The 22,145-nt window shown below is 41.2% G+C and overlaps 1 protein-coding gene across 10 annotated transcripts in view; it reads right to left on the reverse strand.

Annotated features, from left to right (window-relative positions):
- Positions 1-6,168: 6,168 nt before the first annotated feature.
- SYNE3 (spectrin repeat containing nuclear envelope family member 3) overlaps positions 6,169-22,145 on the reverse strand; it is a 70,431-nt gene continuing 54,454 nt past the window's right edge. For all 10 annotated transcript variants that reach the window (XM_068946965.1, XM_068946968.1, XM_068946971.1 and 7 more), the window contains one exon: positions 6,169-17,667. In XM_068946965.1, the coding sequence (XP_068803066.1) occupies positions 17,470-17,667 (198 nt within the window). In that variant the 3' untranslated portion in view covers positions 6,169-17,469. The remainder of the gene's footprint in view (positions 17,668-22,145) is intronic.

Raw genomic sequence — 22,145 nt, forward strand, 5'->3', positions numbered from 1 at the left:
TCCTCTGGCCACTGCAGGAACCAGGGTCTGGTTCGGATGTGCCCTGGTGCCACCCTGCCCGGCACCAGCCCTGCCGTGGGGCTGGCCCCATCCCTCTGCCTCCCGCCCAGCTCCCGCTCCCTCTCCCCTCGGGTGCCCTGGCCCCCACCCGCCCAAGGAGCATTTCCACCTGCGGCCACTCTGGCTTTCCCTTTCCTACTGTTAGAAAGCTGCCACTTCATTTGTCATCTACCCTTTTTACTATCCATATGTAAATGCTATTATTATTATTTTTTTTAACCTTACTGCTGCATCTTTCATTTGTTTTTCCACTTCCCGACTTTTGCCTTGGACAGTTTGGGTGGTGAATGATGTTTGCTCTTCTTCGAATTTGATCTGAGTCACCTGGGGTCAAATCGCTTCCCTGCGTAAATTAAATGATGATGCTGAAGCAGCCACGTGTCTCATCATCTCCCGCAGTTTTTTGAAGAATGACGAGCAGAGCCGAGACCGGGAGAAGCAGGCCTGGATTGCTTTTATTTACTAACCCCTCACCTAGCGCCCATGTTCATTAAGGCGAGGACAACACTACAGATTTTGTTGGTCAGGACTGTGATGGAATATGTTATTTTTTTAAATTAGCTTGTAAGAAAAAGCCTGTTGTATAGATACAGCTGTACCAGTGAAAGCATATTTTTGTCGATATAACTTAGTTCTCCAGTGGAAAAATAAATACTCAGTGTAGTTAAAAAGATGCAGTTCTGCTGATATGAATGGTGTCCTGTCACTGCATATCTTGCTGATATTGTATAATTTCCATCAAAAAGCTATATTCAGCAGTGTGGCACAGCGTAACGTAGTTTATCAGCTATATATTTGAAGGCATGACCAAAAATGAAATATGATCTGCAGCTACTTCATCCTTAATAGGCTGTGATGATCATGCTGAAAGTGGTAATGTAGTAATATTAGCAGTATTAGGCTAAATTTGGCCCCCAAGCAAGCACACTCGGCTCTGCGCAAATGAAGAGCTGCGAGCTGCCCCAGAGGCTGGAGTTCGGACTGCTGAAACTTTGCTGCACCGGATATTCCCAAGCTGCTTCCTGGTTTGGGCCCCTGAGCACCTGTGTGAGCGAGGTGGGATGCGTGGAGGTTTGCAAGCCTTTGAAGAGGAGGGAAAAGAAAGTGGCTGCATACGTCATCCTCACTTCTGCACTGACTCGGAAGGGAGATATTTCAGGACCTGACTCAGTAGGGGGAAAAGGCTGCCATGGGCACTCCCAAGTGCCAGGACCGCGGGCGAAAGGCTCGGTGCAGCGCCTTTAAGTGATCTCACAGATTCATGGTGAGCTGTTCCTGGTGGTTGTTCCTTCTCTCTCCTTTCTTTCCACCCCTTGCTTCTCAGATACATCTCCATACTGACTGCTTGGAAGTGAACCTTTTCCTCCTCCAGACATAACTCCCGGTCAGATGGCTAAAGAAAACAATTTTTAGAAGTTTGCATTATTTTCCTCTTCTGCACAATATCATTTTATGGAGAAACACAGGATGCTGGTGCAAAGCCGAAAACTCTTCAGTGGGTACCAGTACATTACACGCTATATAAACACTAACCCTGCTGGCCGCTGCAGGCTGAATTCATTCCTCCCGTAACTTCCGTGACCTCCTTGGAATTACTCAGGGAGGAAATCTGACACTTAAAACCACATAACTAATTGGCTGTTCACGAGGATGTGTTACTAATTACAATTACTGAATGTTAACAGCACTACAGAAATACTGAGAGCACCCTATATACGAAAATATTTTTGTAGCAGCTAAGGTCATAAATGAAAGTACTAATTTCAATTTAAAAGCAGAAGCCAAGGATCTGTAAGTTTGCCGAGGGGCCTCGTCTGGTCTAATGCAAATCAGGCACGGGCTGCTGGCACTTGGAAAATAACAGATGAAGAAGAAAGGTAATTGCTAGTGCTGACCTGTCAGAACGGCTCCATTGTGCACAGAGCCCAGCTTCCCTTTACACTTCCAAGTTATCTACAGCAAAATTTCTTCCAAGCTAAACAATATCAGAGGCTTTTAGGAACTTAGAAACGTCTGCTTAATTTCAACGTCGATGAGCCCCTGCTCCAACTCATTCTTAATGTATCAAAATTAAATGTTTTAAACATATTTATCTAGTTACTATGACTTCGCCGGGTGTGTCAGACACTTTATCCATCAAATATGACAACTGAATAATATTTTTATTTTTAGATATGGATCACAGATCCTTCTCATCGTTCTCTTCCCTCCCCCTCCCCAGATTTTTGAACTCACTGGAAAATCTGTTCCATAATACGGTGGGTAAATGAATTACAGTCACAGATGGCCTCTGGAGATTTCATACATGCTGCAATTCATTCGTTCAGGAATGGGGGAAAAAAAAGACCCTTGTCTTGCGAGGGCATTATCGGAGACAGCAGATCAGACGCTGTAATGCTGTGTTGCACTCTGGATTCTACCAATTTCCTAAGCTTTTATGACTCGGCATTTACTATTCCTGGATTTGAAATTTTTTCAATGGAATGCCAAATTTCACAGTGAAAATGATTGAATAGTAGGAACTGCAGCGTTTATCAGTTACAATTTATTTTTACAGTCCTGAGTGGAACTATTGTGCACTATCGTAGTGAGATGCGTGAGAACTACTGTCTTTCCACATTAACTAGCAAAAAGGACTTAATTGACAGATGACCGTTGAGACTCAGTTAAGCTTTGCAGTGTGCCTTGACATCCTCTGGAGGAAAATGCTAGAAAAATATGAAATAAATAGTAGAGAAAGCAATAAATAATTGCCTGGATGTCTTGCTCAGCATAGGTTATAGAGCCTATTTGCAAGCAAGCATTAGGCCGGTCCCTGACACTCACGTTTGCCCCTGAGTTCAGGCTGGCGAGCAACGCGGGGGGCGGCGAGGGTATGACTGACGCATTCTCCACTGTGCTAAAATTTCATCTTGCGATGCAAGATGCAAACAACAGAGAATTCACCTCAAGAGTGAAGCTGATTAATTGACAAACTTGTTTCCGTTTATGTAATACCATTAAAAATATTACTGCATAGTAAAATTTAGTATGTTTACTTAACTGTTCTTACAGACAGACCATCACCCCCTTGCAGGTCCAGGCTGCAAAAGGCTGAGAGTGAATATTTTGATGTTTTATACCTTACATCCCATCCTGCGACTAGGCCTCATGGATAACACAGCCTCATGGGCAGCTGTGGGAAATCTAATAAAGGCATTTTCCCAAATGTCAGCTATAACAGCTGATGCAGCCATTAAAGCAGAGAAGTAGCCAAGGGGCCTCAGCTATTGTGGGACCTGCCTGGGAGTCGAAGGAAACCACCTGAAACATCACTTTGGTCAACATTTCTGCAACCGGGTGCCTGAGAGGAGTCGGCGCATCCGAACGGGGCTCCTGACCCGTCTGTGAACTCTGCGCTGCGGATTAATGTGTCTGCACGGAGCAGCTCCCGCCTGCAACATCCTGCCCTTGCACAACTCATTGCAGAAGTGGCACCCTTACTGCTGCAAAAATACAAGGTCCAGCAAAGCATTCACAGGAACACCTTTGTCTGTGCACCTAACCAGGAATTTAGGGAACCGGGAGGTTAAAATGGGGACCAAATCCTCCTAGGGCTACAGTTTCCCTCGCTGTAAAACGGTGGTGATTAAGCACGTTCAGGCGCACTGCGGTTTAATGGCTCGCTCACGATACGGTGCTTGGAGCCCCTCTGAGGGGGCCCTGCAAAAGGGCAAAGGGGTACTAATAGCTGCTATGTTTTCCAGCAGCCTCAGCCAGAGATAGTTTTGTATAAGGCTGACAAGCAGTCACCATCTGCTCCCTGTCTCTGTTTGCACTTCATCGAGTTATCTCAGCGCAAGCAAAGAAATCCCAGCTGATTGAACAGCACATTCATCATCTGCATTTCCCGCGTATCTTTTTCTGTGCCAATGGTGCCACAAAAAGCCCACCAGAAAAGTTGACAGAGACCTGATCTATCTTCCGTTAAAAGCTTTTGCACAGCTACATCAAGATCCAAAGTGAAAAAAAACTACAAAACTTTTTCCCCGCTCAAATGTCAATCAAGGAACATTAAACAAAGAGATTAGTTCTGCTCTTATTTGTTTGTAAAACAAAAAACATGAACTATTTAGCAGTATTGTAATGCAAACCAGATGGGAATAATGCAGGCTTTCAAGGGCGCTGTTAACCACCTCTCTTTCATGCGGCTGCGGCAGCAGGACGACTCAAGCAGCCCATTAGGACAATTTATGAACTGGACTTCCACAGAGGGAGTTCTAGCAAGAGGTCCGCTGCGCGTACAGAGCAACCCTGATAACATCTGTTAGGGTTATTCATTGAAGAGGATTATATTACAATCCTTCTTAATACCACGAATGCTACAGTAAAACCGGATGAAACTTCAGTCTCATTTGCCCCAGCAATATGTGTTTATCAGAGTGTTTTTCTGCAGTTGGAAGCCGAGGCTGCATTCATGGTATGTCAAAAAATGAAATTTAGAAAGCTTGAAATATTAACCTAGAAAAAACCCCAACCACTGCTTTTAATCTCTCAGGGCTAGAAAGCTCTGCTTCTATGTGCAGCATCAACCACACCATCAGCCTTTTTCCGTAGAAAGCCACTCCCCATTAACTCTCCTGGGCTGATTTTAATTTTACTTAAATGGTTCTCACTCAGTAACCTTGCTCCATCCTTTTTTTATTTAAGACTTTGCTAATGACTTTTTTTTTCTTAATTTTACCTAATCATATAATGAATGCTCACATCTGAAATGACCTCGTTATACTAGCGAGGACTTTTGTGTGGATACAATTTAGCGCACAGGCAGCAGGGAGAAAAGAACTACAAAATGGAGAGGTTTTAAGCATTCTGTAAAATCCCAGTTGACTACAAGCCAGATCCTCACCACTGTAAACTGACTTAGTTCCAACAACTTCAATGAAGCTACACTGATTTACTCCACTGGAGGGTCTTACCCTATTATTTTTATTTATTGAACTTGCCACCTCTTGTTGCTACAACCTAAGAGATACTTTCATCCTCTCACAGCAGGGTTGCTGTCTAAAACAGGTGTTTCTCCAGTACTGTACGACTTAAGAGATTTATAGCTGGCTGGAGTACTTCAGTGTCCTCTAAAAGCATTTAGAGTAATTCTCATTGACTGTATCCTCTCCCACAGATCAGCTGCAGAGTTGTTTGCAGCCTGAACCTGGTCAACAAAATATTCACTCACCATGTAAGTGTGAGCTATTTTCTCTTTTCTGACACTGCTCTCTCTTCCCACCATCGGAGTTTGCTGTTCCAAAGCCCTGCGCTCCAGTTTCCCCTGTCCTCTCCTGGGAGGGATCCAAGCTGCTGCCCTGATCTTTACACAGCTTTGATCAACTGAAGTGTTTGCATTTGTATTTTTGGGCTTAGCAGGAGATAGCTTATAGGAAGGGATAGGACCACATGGTTACAAAAACCTCAGAGAAGTCACAAAGACTTGATAAAGGTCAGTGCGTTCATAAAAGCAACCAGGAACCTAGCCCTAAATTATCTAAAAACATCTTAGTGATTTTCTACTTTTCCAGAAGTAATTGCCCACAGAGTCCTTTAATGTCAGAGATCCTGGCAGATCTCTTAAAGATGCAAGAAAGAAAGTGGCAATTACTTGGATGCTAATGAAAGTTGTGCTGTAGTGATTAGTCTTCAGAGAAGTCAGCAGTGTCTAAACTGCTCACTCACAACATGTGATCAGAGTTAACTTCAAATCTGAGGCTGTGAAAAAGAAAAAACCTTTGTCTTAGAAGATTTGGCACTGAGGGGAACCCCAGAAGAGTCTCAAAGGCTAGAGCCCTAAGAAATCATACAGAAATATAGTATGATTTAGCAAACACACATTTTCTATGGGCTCTGTAGAATTCTGTTCAAACAACAGCATGGTCTTATATCTTACAGGGTTAGATGAAGTAGGTATATTCAGCACAACTATCTTCCAGTAGTACATGAGCAAAAAGGAAGGCAGGTAGCAGCAAATGTTACCCTTGCTTCGCTTCTTCTGAGTGTTTCTAGGTCATCACAAATCCACTGATGGTAAGAAATCAGCACAGAGAAAATGTGAGACCCCAGAATAATTTAAAAGCCTTTAAAAAGAAATATATGTGTTTATTTACTGCATTATAGCTGCAATGTCAAATACAATTGTTTTTTCATTACAAAAAAGGACACATGCAATAAAATACTCTGATTTTATAATCCGATTCAGCATAGCTCAGTCGCAAACAGTAAAGCATCACAAAATAGTTGCAAGGCTAGGGCTTGGGATAATGTATTTCCAGTCTCTTTATCCTACCTGCAAACAGCAAAGCCACAGCATATTTTGTTTATCATCAAGGGATAAACTTTCAGAATAATGTGGCCTGATCCCAGAAGGTCCCAACTGTCCTTAATTCCCAGAAGAGTTTTTCAAAATCTCATTCTTTTATTTGAGAAAATATTATGCTTTTCCAGGCAGAGAGCAAAAGTCCTTCCACATTATACCATGATCAAGGTACAAACCAATAGCCTCTATTTCAAAGGTGCACAGAAGCCCAGGCTGTGAGTGCCTTTAAACACAAACTTGTTTTGAAGAAGGAAATCAGGCCATTTTCTGCAATATTTCACTGCAGATTTCTATTACATTCATCTGTGCATGGGGATTCAATCGATTTAATCTGGCACTCCAGCTATGGAATAAATCCAGAATATACAGGAGGAATGCACAGTGCAGAAGAGAACTAAAATGTTATCCTAAAATACTCAAAACATAACCTCTTCCTTAGTTAAAAGGTTCTGTTCTTCATTAAGGGTCGTATTCTGCCTGGCTATTCACACATCATAGGCTCTTATTTCTAACTTTTCCAGTGAAATTTCATGGGAGTACTTGGGAAATAAGGTCCTAAACAGTGTGAAGAAACTACAGAATCAGACCTTGAAATGGCACCATTTCTCAGATAAATTCTCCTGACTTTCAGTCAAGACTTTTTAGGAAGTGTTACATAACGAGGTCCAGATTTTTGAAAAAAATGACCTGATTTCTGTCTTTTTATATAGTGTAGAATAACACTAAGAATGACTTAGCTCGAATACATTTAAACAAAAAATAAAGTCAGTCTTCTTATGCAGTTACATATTTATACATTTTCATAGAGAGTCAGTATATAGAAGCTTACAGCATCTTTAGATAATTCTGGTGTATAGGAGAATACATAAGAAAACAAAGAGTTTCAAAGCTACATGGAATTTTGTAGAATAAAATATATATCTATATATCATTTCCCAACACAAAGCAAGTGGTAGTTTAGAAAAATACGATTGTTACAGTTTTTCTGCATCAATAGTTGTAAAAAGAAAGGATCTAAAAAATAAGTTTAGCTTTTCAAAAAACCACATTTCTAATAAGAAAATAGACTGGTCCACATTTCCCTGAATCAAGCCAAAAAGGTTAAGGAAAGGTCCAAGCAAGACAAGGAGTCTGACTTAGCCTTGATATCAGCTGTGATAACATGCACATGTACAGAGACAGCTGTTTGGCTCCAGTATTGTTTACCTTAGAAATGAGCCTAATTTATCACAAATGTATTTAAAAAGCATAAATAACATGACAAAAGTGGAACTGGTCCCTGCAACGCAAATAATTATGCTCATACAAGCAAAAAGTGACATCAATCCAGTTATTTTCTTGTGACACTAAAAAGTATTTCATACCCAACTGTTACATTGAACAGCACATGTATAAACACAGATTATTACAGACTCTGCTATCAGCTACTATACATAAACAAGCAATGTTCATGCTGTAATTGCCGCTAACATTTTTGTTCTACTTGAATATTAACATTTACAAGAAGTTGAGGTGGGGACCTGAATTCAAGCCAGTGTTACAAATGCGCAGAATCCACAGGGTTCGCATGAAGTTTTCTGTTCCTCCCCACTGCAAACATTTGTAAGTGCACAGGAGCTCTAAACAATTTTAAAACCATTCACAAGATGAGTTCCTGTTGTGAACGGCCTTCGATTTCCTTAGTGCTCAGAAGCAATGATAGAATATAGGACATACTGGTGAAATTCAGATCTACATCGACAAACCTTCCATTCTGGAGGATTCACATTTTATTACCAGTTCATTTCTAACAGAGGTGGCAAAATGTATCTTGGTATTTGGTGATTTTAAAATTAAAAACAAACAATGGTTTGATTACAGAAAACTTCACTCCAGGCTGTTCTTATTAACTTTTTAATAAGCTAATTAGAACTTGTTAATTCTTTTCAATATGAATGCTCATTTTGTTTTAATTTTTGTGAAATATATGAGATATTTATGTACCCTATAAGGGGGGGGGGGGGCTTAGCACATTCACTTAAAGTTTTTTCTAGCTTAAAACTAAACAAAAGTACAAAACCTGATGGAAGTAAGATTGATGGAGTGTTGGTGAAGTGAATCCAAGATTGTTTATAATCCAGCCTTGTTAATTCAGTTGGGCCCAACACAGCCAGCTGCTTTGAGAAGTGAGGACAGGTCCTCTGCAGAAGCACTGTACATTGGTTAAGTTGCTAGTAAACAATAATGCAGCTTCTGGGTCTCCCACCACTTTTCAATGTCAATGCAGTGCTACACCTCACAAAAGGTAATGAAAGAAAAATGCAACACCCGCATTATTGCTTGTGTAACTGTTTCACAGTGGTCCAGTACCCCGAAGTAAACAACTGAGAAGAAGGTAAACTGCTGGAAAGGTAGCTCTGAGGTTGGGCAGGTGGAATATGCCTTCCTGGCATCACCTGATAAACTGAATGAGCACAAATTAAAAGGAAGGAAAAAAATGGAAAGAATGAGACTAATCAAAAGCAATCCAGCTACTGAGACAAAAAAAGACAGTCATGGCCTCAGAGCAAGACAAAGATGTGTCATTTGACTTCCATTCAAGCATGTGCACAAAATGGAAGTTGGTACTTTGAGAAATGGCACATATTTAGCACATGCAACATCCAAATACCTTCAGAAACAGCCAGTGCTCAGTCTGTGACTATCAGATTAAAAACTCTCACAGGGACATGTCCGAGAAGGTGATGGGAAAATCATCTTGGGTGCTTTTCACCTCAGAGGATGAGGCCCTAACTCAAACCTTATTAAAGCTCATTAAAGGTCATTAAAACACATACCTCTAAACTCTCCCAGCTTCCCTTCCAGACACACTTTCTTTTAAAAGCTGCACTTGAAAGTTACATTGATGTGGAATGTCACCTTTCTTTAAGTAGGAGAATAATTACACTCCCCATTACAAATACATATAATCTACATATATATATATATATTTCATAGCAATGGAAAGTACCATACAGAGGTATTCATATCTGCAATGAAATCAAGTGTGTGCTGTTCAATGCTTATTGGACTTGACAAAAGAAACAGTTTGATTTTGAAGGTGGGGGTTATGTTAGGGAAAATAGCTGGAGGCCTCAAGGCACAGAGCTGATAGCGGCGGGTGGCACCACAGCCAGCCTCCAGCTTCCAGCCTCTTGAAATTCACCTCTCCTTTTTTAACATTTAGCTTTTGAGTGAAAAAAAAGGACCTAAAATAAATGGTTTGCCCAAGCGCTTGATAAATGGGTTGTGAAATCAGATGCTTAAAAGTGACTATTTTCTTTCTTTCTTTCTTTTCTTCCAGCTACTAAAAAAAAAAAAATCTTGGCTCATTATGATGTATAACAGCAATATTCAAACATTCCCGGCAACTCAAGGGCATACGCCTTTCAGCGTACAGCCCGGGGCTGCGGAGCACATGGTAGTGCTTACGCAGGTGGTGACAATGTGAGGGTAATAGAGCTGCAGCTGAAACACTGGCCCTCCTCTCTGATTATGGGGCAATTTTCTGTACATTGTAATTGGATTACCCATCAAAACCTGCTTAGAGGGAACAAGAGAAAAGAGTCTGGGCAGGTTATGAACAATGCTAATGGCAAGGCTTTCATTACTAATAATTACATTACTAATAATTACATTCACTACTAATACACCCTTGCGCTCTGATCTGCAGATGTGAGTATTAAGAACAGGCCCTGAGCTGACACAGAAGACAGATAAGGACAAGCCACAGCCAGGAGACTCAGGAGAGATGGCTGCCAAAGGCCAGAGTACTTTAAGACAGCTTCCAAGGGTGCTCTGACATGGGCACAGGGCAACGGGCCTTGAAGCAGAGCATCTGCATGAGGAACTGCAACAGGGAAAGGTTTGGGCTGGTCATGCTGGGACCGACTCTGTCCTGCGTGTCCGGCTGGAGAAATACAGAGAGGAAGGCCAAGAGTGGGTGAAGGTACGGAAAGGAGGGGACGATTCTGCATGTAGGGCTCTGTTGTGAAGAGGCTATGACACAAGACCGAAGGGGCAGGCTGAAACTGGACTGCGCTGGGTGTAGCACAAGGATGAGACATCTAAATAATCCATGGCAGGAGGGCTGGAAAAGGTGAGTGTTCAGCAGTCAAGTCCAATAGCTGCAGCAGGGATGGACTCCAGGGCAGAGAGAAGAAAGCTGATGGGGATGGAGAGATGGAGCTGTAATAACAAGGAGCGAAGTTGCTGGGCAGCCACCAGCTGTTTCAATTTGTAGAAAACGGACCAGATTTTTCGCTTTACTTGTGGAGGAAGAACTGGCATTAGAAACAGTTTAGAGAAAGGTGACAGGAATGATCAAGAACATGGAAGAGTACTCATATGAAAACAAGCAGAAAAGATTGGAATTGTTTCCCATAGGAAGGAGACAAAGCAGAGAAGACGTGATAAAAGAAGGAAAGACAAGGAATGGTCTAGAAAGGTAATGCTGCTCTTTCTGTTTCCTTGGATTCAATGCATAAATGCTCAGAGAAGGAAAACCAAACAACTCCACCCCACCCGCCCCCTAAACAAAAGGTTTCTGTTTCAAAAACAACTCACTGCAACAAGTTTTTCAAACAACTTATAGGTAGGATGTGGAACTTATTGCCATGAAAGGCACTGAAGCCAGGAAGCTGCTAGTGTTCAATAAGGCATAACCCCCACATACCCAGAAGGCTAATGGTCAAACCTCGCATTTACTTGGAAGGGAACTGAAAACCTCCTACTTCATGTCTACAATGAGCCTCTAATTCCTAGGGAGTCAACACAGAACTTCATGATTATCTTTCCATCCACAATGGCATTTCCTGCATCTTCTCCTGGGGCATCAGTGGCTACTACCTGTGCTTAATTTATCTTTGTAGGATTTAACTTAGTGGACTTGGTGGTTTCCTTTACTTTTATTGGAGAGGAAAAAGCACCTCCAAGGTTCAGATCTCAGCTGGAGTGAATCACCTTAAACGGAAACTCTTTCCACGGTCAGAGAGGTGAAACTGGACAATGCTGATGGCCACTGTCAAAATTTTGCCTGACAGAACAGACTGGTAAGCCCTATGTCTTGTGCCATTGACCCTGGGTTGCTCTCATCACGCCAGGATGACTGCACACTGAGAATGATGGTCAAACCTACAGGTTCATCTCCTGCATCAAGAAACCAAGTTGCCTTTTGAACACTTAAATGTCTCCTGCTATCTCCACTGAGATGTTGTACCTTCAGCAGTGCAGCTCAGTCTTGCCCGTGATTTAATTGGAGGAGAACAGATAGCCCACAACTATAAATATTTAAACTCTGGCAAATGCTAAAACTTTTAGGTAACAATGGTGCCATTTAGCCTACTGCTTTAATTGGTATATTTCTGCTACAACCCTTTTTTTTTTCCCCCCAGATCTACTGATAGCTCTCTGGTAAATACATATTTTTTGAATTGGATAGACCAAAGTTACTTTAAAAAATTCAACTATATTACAGATTATTCTGTTCCACTTAATACTTTTTTGGAAAATACTACATTCAAGATTCTTAGCTTTGTTTGGTTTTACTATTGAGCAAGTCCAAAATGAGCCCACAATTCTTAAACATATTTGCAAGTCAAAAAGTCTTGTGACTAAAACATGCAACACAGTTACCCAACACTTATGACTAATCTGATTATAACCCACTTTTAATTATGTTTAAATATGACAAACTAATAAGATTGGCTTCTAAATGAATCATGATGTCTGTACCAATGTTATCTTTAGTATTTTAATAAACTGGTTTCTGAGAGCTGCCAACAGCTGACAGCTAGATTAATGCAATAGACTTGTAATGGCTCATAGCAGGTCAATGATCTGAGAACTACTAAGAATATCCTTGACAGCCCCTGGCGACTCTGGAAGAAGCTGATATAGTTCACTGGGCAAACGTGTGTTCAGCTGCAAGCTAGCAACTGATACTACCAATGGATAATAAAGTTTCCAAATCAGTTAGTTTAGCTGGTTGGGTACACAATCTATGACCTGAAAAGATATGAATGATGCCCAGCAAAGATATGTTTACTGGGGTATTTATACCAGCATTTCTTAACAGGCAAAACTACTTCTCCACTTAACTAGGGTGGATAATAGATAAATTTCAGTCTGTAATCTTTAGTCATTCCGAAAGGTTTTGTTTGCTCTGGGAATCTCTGCTGTATAGATTTTTATTTTTGCTTGAGTAAAGAGAAGGAGGTATTCTCTTGATGACAAAATTTAAAAGAATTCCTGTATATAAACTCACTCTTCAAGTCTCGTTAGTGCTAATGAGATCTGTATGCATACATCAAACAAAGCAAAACATCTTATTTGATATTGAAGAAGAGATCAGACTGCGCAAACTCCTGAGGTCCTACAGTGACTATATAGAACGTACTACTCATTCTGATATGTAGTGATTGCAATCTGCATATCTAGGGATGACCACTTTTAGGAGACATTTGTTCTTTCTGGGGTCTTTGACTATCCCAATGAATAGGATTAAGGAGAAATGGAAAGTGATTCTAAGAGCTCTGCAAATTATTCGGTTATCATCAGGTGTTTTTACTAGTTAGCTTAGTAGCTTTCTTTTCAGCCCGAAATATTTGAGTTTAGTTAAGTGTCTCAGCCAGGGTAAATAAGCTAGTGCTTGGTAGAAACTATGACTGCTGAACCACCTGTGCTCAGGAGAATATGATTTTTGCAATGTGTGTGCATATAACGGAATATGTTTTTCATATAGATATTTCTGAAGAGGTCATATATTAATAGTAGGTAATACAATCTTAATTGCTAGTTCAAATCAGAGGAAGGGCTATTAATGGACATGTAACACAACAGCAAATCTCTGCCTCACTGTACTGCAGTCATAGAAAATACTGTTTAAAGTGTCTGGCTACAAAGTCAATTACAATTCATAAATTAGGCTTGCTTTCACTCCAAAGGCTGAGTCTGGAGTCTGCCCTTGGGGCTGTGCAGAATTCTTACTTTAATACATGGGCACTGGAGAGCAGGATTTTGCCTTCAACACTGGAGAGTCATTAATGCGGTCAGTCAAATACTAGGTCCAATTGTGCAGGCAAAAGAGCTTGGACAGATGCACAAGAGCTGTGCTCTGTAAACAGGTTGGATATCTGCATGCAGTATAGGCTATGTGGCTTGAGACAGATGCACAATTTACAAGCTCAAACATGTTCGGTCTATTTTAGCGCTTTAGCACACTGACAGTGATTGGATCTGGATTAGAGCAAGGCAGCATGAGTACTCAGTTGTGGACACTTATTTGTTTTGCGGATCTTAGGCTTTCACCAAGGGGTGTCTTTGGACAGTGGTCCCAGTCTGAAGCTGAGCTATAAAAAAAACATTTATTATATATAGATGCCAGAGAGGTTTGAGCTGGGATTGTGTAGGTAAAAAAGCTAGGCCATAACACCAAATCATGTGTGAGCAAAGATTCAGGCATAAAGAACAGTGCTCAAGATTTTAATGACTGATTTGGAAATGGTTTAATGGTAAATGATTTACTAGGTATTTTAAGGAATCTAAGCTTTGCTTATATTCCTGGAACTTGAACTGGGCATTCTGTTTTCATTGTCCAAACCACTGACTTGATTAGTATTTATGCTCCCAGAAATCAGTATCTCAAACTCTTCAGAGGAAGAATTAAAAATACAGTAAGTTTTGGATTTACATTTCAAACTTACTTTTCTGATTTTTTAAATTCTTTATTAGAAAAATAAAGGGCCTAATTTTCATTTCTCATCTGCGTAAGACAGGAACAACCCTGGTGAGGTCAACGACACTTATAGACGAAGGAAAGTGTTCTAAGTGAGATGAAAACCAAGGCCCTGTGCTTCGGACAGTTTCCCTTGCAAAAAAGCAGAAAGATTCATCACTTGTGTGAGATATTTAAATTATTTGAAGTTTATCAGAATGGATTTGCTGAGATTTAAAGCAAAAAGACTCCAAGATTACAGACAGGGGATTTACAGAATAAATTGAATGCAACCCAGCAGCAAAAGTGTGTTTCTAATTTAGGGTTTTTTTTTAAACCTGCCACAACCCTGAAACATCAAGGTGATGTTGCAGTTGTTCTCTTATGGTCCATTCCACGGAAATTTTATTATCCAGTTGCATACTTTTGTAGTGTCACATGCATTTGTGAACCCACAGAAAACATCCAGAGCAGAAAGGCTGGTCAGAAAGGAAACTGATGTGAGATTCTGTGCTTTCACAGTAAGACTTGGCTATCTCTCTGCTGATTTTCTCTAGTAGTTACATTTTTTCCACATTACTTTTTTCTTTCCCTCTCACTAGCATTTTACTTTCAGCACAAGGGAACAGCTAACCAAAGCACAGAGAAGCGCAACATAGCTATGCCACAGAAAAGCGCATGCACAGGTACACCTATAGACAAACACATACAGCAGGGTTGTTACTGCCCCTCTTCCCCCACACTTCTTTTCTACTGGAGCATTTAATTTCAAATGGAGATGTGTATGATGATTAGCTTCTTGCCACACAGCCACAGGGTTCTTCCCTCAGAAGTGGCAGCAATTTTTACAGAAGCCTTGTGAAAACGTGCATGGCTCTTGAACAGCTAATCGGGGGAGAGGAGGCACATCCTCTGCCACCAGAAAGAACAGTTGCAAAGAAGGAATTCATTTGCTCCATTCTTTGATGAATTATAGCACCTTTCCATCTGGCTCCTTCATGAAAGAAAGCACAGACCATGCCTTCTTTCCCTCCCTGTTGAGATGCGAATGTCTTATTTCTCTCCCTCACTGTATGTCTTCTCTCCTCCACTTTTGGATTGCAGTTCCCCCTCTGCCTGCTCTCCAGATCTCTTTTCCTACCTCCTAGCAGTCAGGTTTTAACCTGCATCAGTTCAGATCCTCCTCACACTTCTTGAGCCCTACATGAATACTTTCATCTTCCCTGATATCTTTCTTCTAATTTCCAGCCTCCTTTCACTTTTAGTGGAAATCTGACATTTTTATCGGAGTCTTGCAAAACCAGTATAATTGGAAACACTATTAGGAACACAGTGATTGAGTCTTGACAGTGGAGAAGTCTCCTCAGAACGCTAGTAGAGTCCCTGTTGCTTGCCCCATTTTAAATCCCACTGAATAAAGCTCTGTTTAATATGCAATAGTAACAATGCTGTAGCAGGCAGATGGGATCAGCAGGACTGAAGAGATTTATTTTCATTCGAGCCTATATTCTTGTCCTGTCTGTTCATCATGATCCCATTTCTTAGGGCTTATGCATTGTTGGACACCTCTCTTCTCTATCTTTACCTAGTCACCTCTCTTCTCTGTCTTTACCTAGTCTTCTTTTCACATCTGTCTGTTCCCCTCTGCTCTGCACCTAAAACAAGTTCCTTGCTTCTGTGCCTTCCTGTCTTCTATCCACACTTTCTCATTTTAACAAAACTTTCATGTTTTTGTTACAGAAAAATCCGTAACAAAAATCTGTTTGTTTCCTACTCGTGTCCCTCCGCTACTAAATAATTCACCTGCACAATAGATTTAATATTATTTTGAGACTTGTTTGGAAAACAACACTGAATATCACAGGCTGCTACCCTGAAAAGAAGCTCCTCCCACAAGACAGCTGGGATGGGGAAAGTAACTGTTTCTTCTGTTAACATTTTTTTGGGATGATTACCACTGAGGCTAAAGAGAAGGTAAAATAGGGATAGCCCTCAGAAATGGCATACGGTTTTAGAAATTGCCTTCTCTCTCAGAAGTCCAGTTAGGTAGAACACCACAAGGAATGATTTCATCACAGTAAAGCTGAGAATTATGTTTACATTAAAAGGCACTGTTAAAATGTACATTCAAAAAATTGATAAACCAGGCATCAGGTTAGATAAATAAAGGACAAGTTGTCATCACCTTGAAGTTTAGACTATATAGAAATCCATGCTTGACTGTCTTTGATGCAATCAGTTTACATCAGTCTAACAAATCACGAATATAACAACTAGGAAGGAATCTTGTTTCTACGGTGGTATTATTAAAATTTTGCTTCGGTGATGCTGACGCTTTGCTGATGCCGAGCCAGGTTGCATCCAACTGTTTAGGCTTTATGGATCCACTCACAAATGCCTCTTCGTAAAGCAAAACAATCCCTATTACTTTTTAAAGACATGATCACTGATACAAGGTGTTGCTTAGTGAACCTCACAAATTTCTCAGAAAATTATTACCTGATTTTAAAAGTTCCCTTATTATAGGGATATAGTTAAAAAAAAAGTTCTTTTTTCCAGCTTTTCTCCTACTGTATTCCTCGCCCGACTCAGGTAGGCTGGAGAACACGGTAATTGGAAAAGAAATCTGCTAAAAAATGAGAACAAGAGGAGGCCCGCTCCCACTCATACTGAAGTCAGTGGGAATATTTCCATTACCTTCTGCAAGCCGTGCACTGAGCTACCGAAAAAAACAGCTCAAGATTTTAAACAGAATTGTTCAAATTTTGCTTGGGTTGAATGTCGACCACTGTATTTAAACATGATTCTGCTTTGCCTGCTCTCCAATTTTCACTCTGGTGCATACTCACATCTTCTCATACTTACTCTGACTTCAGTTGTAAACAACAAGAACTTGATTTAAAAATAAAACAAAACAAAACAAAAAACCCATCATTCCATATTCCTTGCTGAAAGATGGCAGAAACAGAAACATTGCAGGATTATCCCCAACAGTGGATAGTGGATGTTCGTTTGACCACAGACATACTTTTTTTAAATATATATTTTATATATATATATATATATATATATATATGTACTATATATATATACACACACATACATACACATACACAATCTCTATATACATATTATAAATACAATATTGTAAAAATATTAAAATTGCTCATATACCTGATTAATGTGGACTAGTATTATGCTGCATTTATGTGGCAAATCCAGTTAATATGACGGCCTTATTAAAAGCCCTAAAATCTACAATACTTGCAATTAAAAACCAAGAGAGAACCAGCCTACTTCTGAGACCGTCACCTCTTGCCATGCCGAGAAGTTAGGTTGGAGGTGGGCCCTCGTATCTCAGCATCAGGTTGAAGGACCGAGCAAAGTTGTTGGCCAGCTTGCAGCTGTGGGTCTCTTCTACCACGGGGAGGAGAAAGGCCAGGAGCAGGAGGAGCAAGAGGAGTAGTTGCAATGGCAGTGCTGCCCAGCACACTCGGCGCAGGTAAGCACATACACCTCCAGAGCGCTTCTGAAAAACACAAACCAAACAGCAACTCAGCTAGAAAAAGAGCAGATTGCTAAGCAGGCACATTCCAAATACATCAGACTGCCAGATAGAGGTGCAGAAGAAGTCGCTCAACCATGTTGTCTAAAGCAGAACTGGCCTTAGGATCCCGTCTGGGTGTTTGGTACACTACAGCTGGCAGAAGTTGGTGCTTAAACCATTTACCTTAGGCGATTATTTCACTCTTGTAAAGAATTCACTGCCGCAAATTGTCTTCTTCCAGCAGGCAAACACTTCTGACTTAATAGCAGAAGAAAACAATTGCCATCAAGTCCACTCCATGGTTTTAAATGCTCACACCACAGCTGCCAACTGATCTCCTCACAGTAAGCATAAGGCACAGAAGGTCTGCTGTAGCAGGTTGCTGTAGCAACTCTCTTGTCAGTAAAGGGAGAGTGCTGATGCCTGAAAGACAGGAGCCAGCCTTTCTGTCAGCAGAAAAGAGCTTCATGTGCACCTCATCCAGCTCATAGTACCCAATGCAACACGCTCTTTGGACCCTGACTTTGGGGCATATGAGGCCAGAGGCCAGGAAAAGCACCCTGCATTGAAGTCTGCCTCAATACCTCTTATATCTGACCAGGCACCTCTTAACACTCCTACACGACGCAAGAGAATGAGGAAAACCACAACAGATAGTGAAGAGGATCTTAGTGTCACATTCACAGCTGAGTAGCCACAAAAGGGACACAAAGTTACATATCACTTTTCTTTGCACTGGTGCAAATCTAGAGTAACTCAGTTAACCTCATGAGTTTAATCTGGATTGCCATCACCAGGAGAGAACAGATTTGGGGCTACAGAGTTTAGGAAATATAAATTAAGATTTCCATTGGCAGGTTTCCTGGATATCTCCTGCCAATGAACTTAACAGTGTTTTTGTCACAGAAAGGCCGTATCCAGCTATCTGTAAGGGAGTTCTAAAAAAGACGGGCCAAAAATCTATTTATTTCATCAAATATGATTTATACTTAAAACATAACACTTCACACTTAATGTTGCTACAGCATTAGGTATCAGCCTGCCTCACAAATATCAGTTCAGAATATTCACTGAATTGGGATCCACATTTTCCACAGGGGAAGTGAAGTCAGAGGCACTTAGGGTTGTATTTGAGCCACAGAGGATGTCAGTGCCATGGCAAAACTAGGCCTTCTGGCCTCTACCGCATGCCTTATTAGGCAATGCCTTCATCCCACTAAAGCATCATCATGCATAGTCCATAGGAAATATCAGCAGAGAAGATAAGGAAGCAGAATGATGTAGAGGAAAGTAACAGCTCTTTCCTATTTTTGAAGGCTATCTTCCCTAGCTGTTTAAACTCCTTAGTCTCTTGCAGCTCACTACACAACCAATTATGAAGGCAAATATATAGCTGCAGTTACAGAGTGAGAGACAGTTGTGCTGTGAAATCCTCCTTCTGTTGTAGTTGGTACTTCCATTATATCAAAGCGCTGAGGGGATTTAATTGTAGTATCAGGCAGATGTGAAGGCTGCAGAGCAACAGCTACTTGCTCTATCTTTTCTGACCTGCCCAGCGTCTGGGTTGCAACCTGCTCACTGAGGTCACCAAACATTCAGGCTCCTGGATGCTGGAACTGTGAGTAGTTAGTGGGCAAGGGGTAAACATTAGGCTGTAAGTGGGACTCTGATTTTAAACACCCTTTGGGGAACTTCACTGGGTACAGCTTACATTTACTGACCAAATCAGGGGTCATCTGCTCATACTGCAGTCTGTTCTCAAACATTAGCCAAAGTACTTGGCATGACTAGCTGTATTAATGGGACTTTCCCTTTTCCTAGTCCTGGAGGCCAGATCTGAAATCTTTCATCTCCTCTGGAATTCACCAGCCTATGGACTGAACAAAACCTGTAGAGAATGTGTCTATAGTCAACGCTAAAATTATTATGAGCAAGGGCAGCAGTTGCAGCTCTTAGTCAGAGCTTTCTGAATTTGACTCTAATTCCACGAAACGCTCGCTCGGTGGCATAATCAGTGTAAGCCAGTCACCGACAACTTCTGCTATCATTGATCATTTCTCATTCTTCTGATGTGCAGCAACATGGCAGGGACATTTATTAGTGTCTTGTCTATAAGCAATAAGGCCTTTGCCAGGTTTCAGGAGCCACGGACAAGTCTGTTTTTATTAACAGGTGTAGTCCTGTCGGTGGTAGGTCAGGTTGGAGTTAAGTAAATAAACGTAAGCCACACTCTTTCTTCTACTCCTAAGATGTAGCAAGGTTTAATGTTTATGTCGTTGCAGAGTAGGACCCTATGACTACATCACTGCTTAATAGCTCATTATGGCTGGGAGTGTCAAAAAGGTCCTCACAAACTCAAACAGGGAGTTAGAAGCCCACCTCCCACTGAAACACAATTGTGACAAAGGCTGCCAGCCTTCCTATGAGCTCCTCAAACTCATGCGTTACAGCTGCCCATCCTTCAGGGTTGGTTTTGAAAGCTACCTCATTTTGAAACTGTTCTTCTATTGCCAGACCAGATGCTGCACCCATCTTCTCCTTCTGCCTATGAACCAGTGGGAAATACTGGGCCTTTCGAGTTGTGTCTCATCTCTATCTCTGCCACAGCCTAGGAAGCAGGCGCCTTAAAGTCATTCAGGTTTGTCTTCGGCTTCCTAGAACGATCACACTGCCGGTTAGTCTAGTCACTCCAAACGTTCCTACCTCAATTCTTTTACTGAAGCAGCATTTGATTCAGACCACGTCACTGACAGTGGCTCTCCGTCCTGATCTCTAAAGCAGAGACTATTATTGCAACTCTCAGAAGTGTGATGAGACTGAAATGCTATTTGTCAAATGCCTTCCTTTCAGATCTACAGGAAGGAGCTGTAAAATAGCACTGCCATGTAGCTTATCCTCCAGAAAGAACTAATCTGAAATGGCCTTATTTATAAGCTATTGTCTGCTCTCCTTGGACTTTTCTGCCAGATTAGATACTTAGGCAGATTCTAGCATTACATAAGTTTATGGAGGGACTTTCATCTGGGGGGGAAAACTTCAGAGAAGGAGAAATAATTTTTCTTCATCTGCTGCTTCTCTCCCACCTCCTTGCTGGGGTTATGGGCATTTGTGTTTGATGAACTTTTGTCTTTGCTGCCCAGCTTCTCTATTTTGTTTGATCACCCAGCAAGGTCAGAATCTTGTATTTCTGACTCCATCTGTTGCCATGGAAATGACTCTGCTATCACAAACATGGTATTATGATGTCTCTGCAGGACTGAAGATGAGGCACATATGAGCTGTGAGGGTTTGATGCTTTCAGCAAATTTGCAATGATAAGCCCTTAATATATGAGGGCCTCAACTTGCACGCACTGAAATCCATGGGAGATTTACCACTAACTTCAGTGTCTGCAGCAGGATTATGCACACAGACTAAACTAAATAAAGTCAAGGTTGGGAACTACTTATTCATGCAGTTTAAAAGATACCCTTACAAATGGATTCATTACTTACATGCCCAGGTTCTGGTGTTCTTGTGCCTATGAAGCCCACATTAGTCCTGTTGCTTAGTGCTGGCTGGAGCTACTTTAGTGATATGACATTTTTCAGTGGTAGTGCCACCAAAGGTGTTATAGTTTAAGGACTGAAATTTTGAGGGAGATGATACAGCTGGAAAAAGCAGAGACTCTTTTGGGAACAGACTCCATCTCCTGAGTGCGAAAAAAGCAGCACTTCAGTTTTACTAAGACTAAGTCAAGGTATTCTTTTTAGGTCTTGTGCTGTAAGAGAAAGATGTTTTCAGGCTGTGAGACTAGGGAACCAACAGGGAATTCAGGAGGCCAAGGTTCAGACCTCCTCTCTGCTGGACTCAAAGTGATGTGAAAGTCTGCTTTTCAGTCAGGATCGCATTCCCAACCTTTCAGAACATCTCTCTGGGTTGGAAAAGGACAGTCTGACACAGTCCCACCTTTGCAAAAGAGAGTTAAAACATTTTATTTCCATACAAGATCAAAGCTGGGAACCACAAACCTTGCTATGCAGTGGAATTCCCCTTCTCCAATCACTCTGACTACTGGTGCCAGTACAGCTACTACCCAGCACCCACTAGGTAGGCAGTACATGCGTCAGATCTAGGCTTCACAAAACATTCTGAAACCAAATCCTCCTCTAAGGAAAACTGGCAAAGCTCCAGAGAAGTCAACAGAACTTTAATTTCTACCATCTTAGAATAACAGCTAAAATACTTTGGGTATCGAGCCAAAGCGTCAGAGACAGTTTTGAAACACACATGGAAAAGGAATAGGTTGATATTAAAATGAAAATATACTTTAAATGTTCACCAGCAAGGATGAACGCCCCCCTTTTCCCTCCAAATACAAGGACAAGCATGGACTGTCAAGAGGTAGACGGCTGTGTTTTGTGTAATGCTAAATGCATGCTTGTTACCAAATGAACTGCCCTGGCTGTGAACATTCACAT

The sequence above is a fragment of the Struthio camelus genome, chromosome 5 (assembly GCF_040807025.1).
Source record: "Struthio camelus isolate bStrCam1 chromosome 5, bStrCam1.hap1, whole genome shotgun sequence".
Lineage (NCBI taxonomy): Eukaryota > Metazoa > Chordata > Aves > Struthioniformes > Struthionidae > Struthio > Struthio camelus.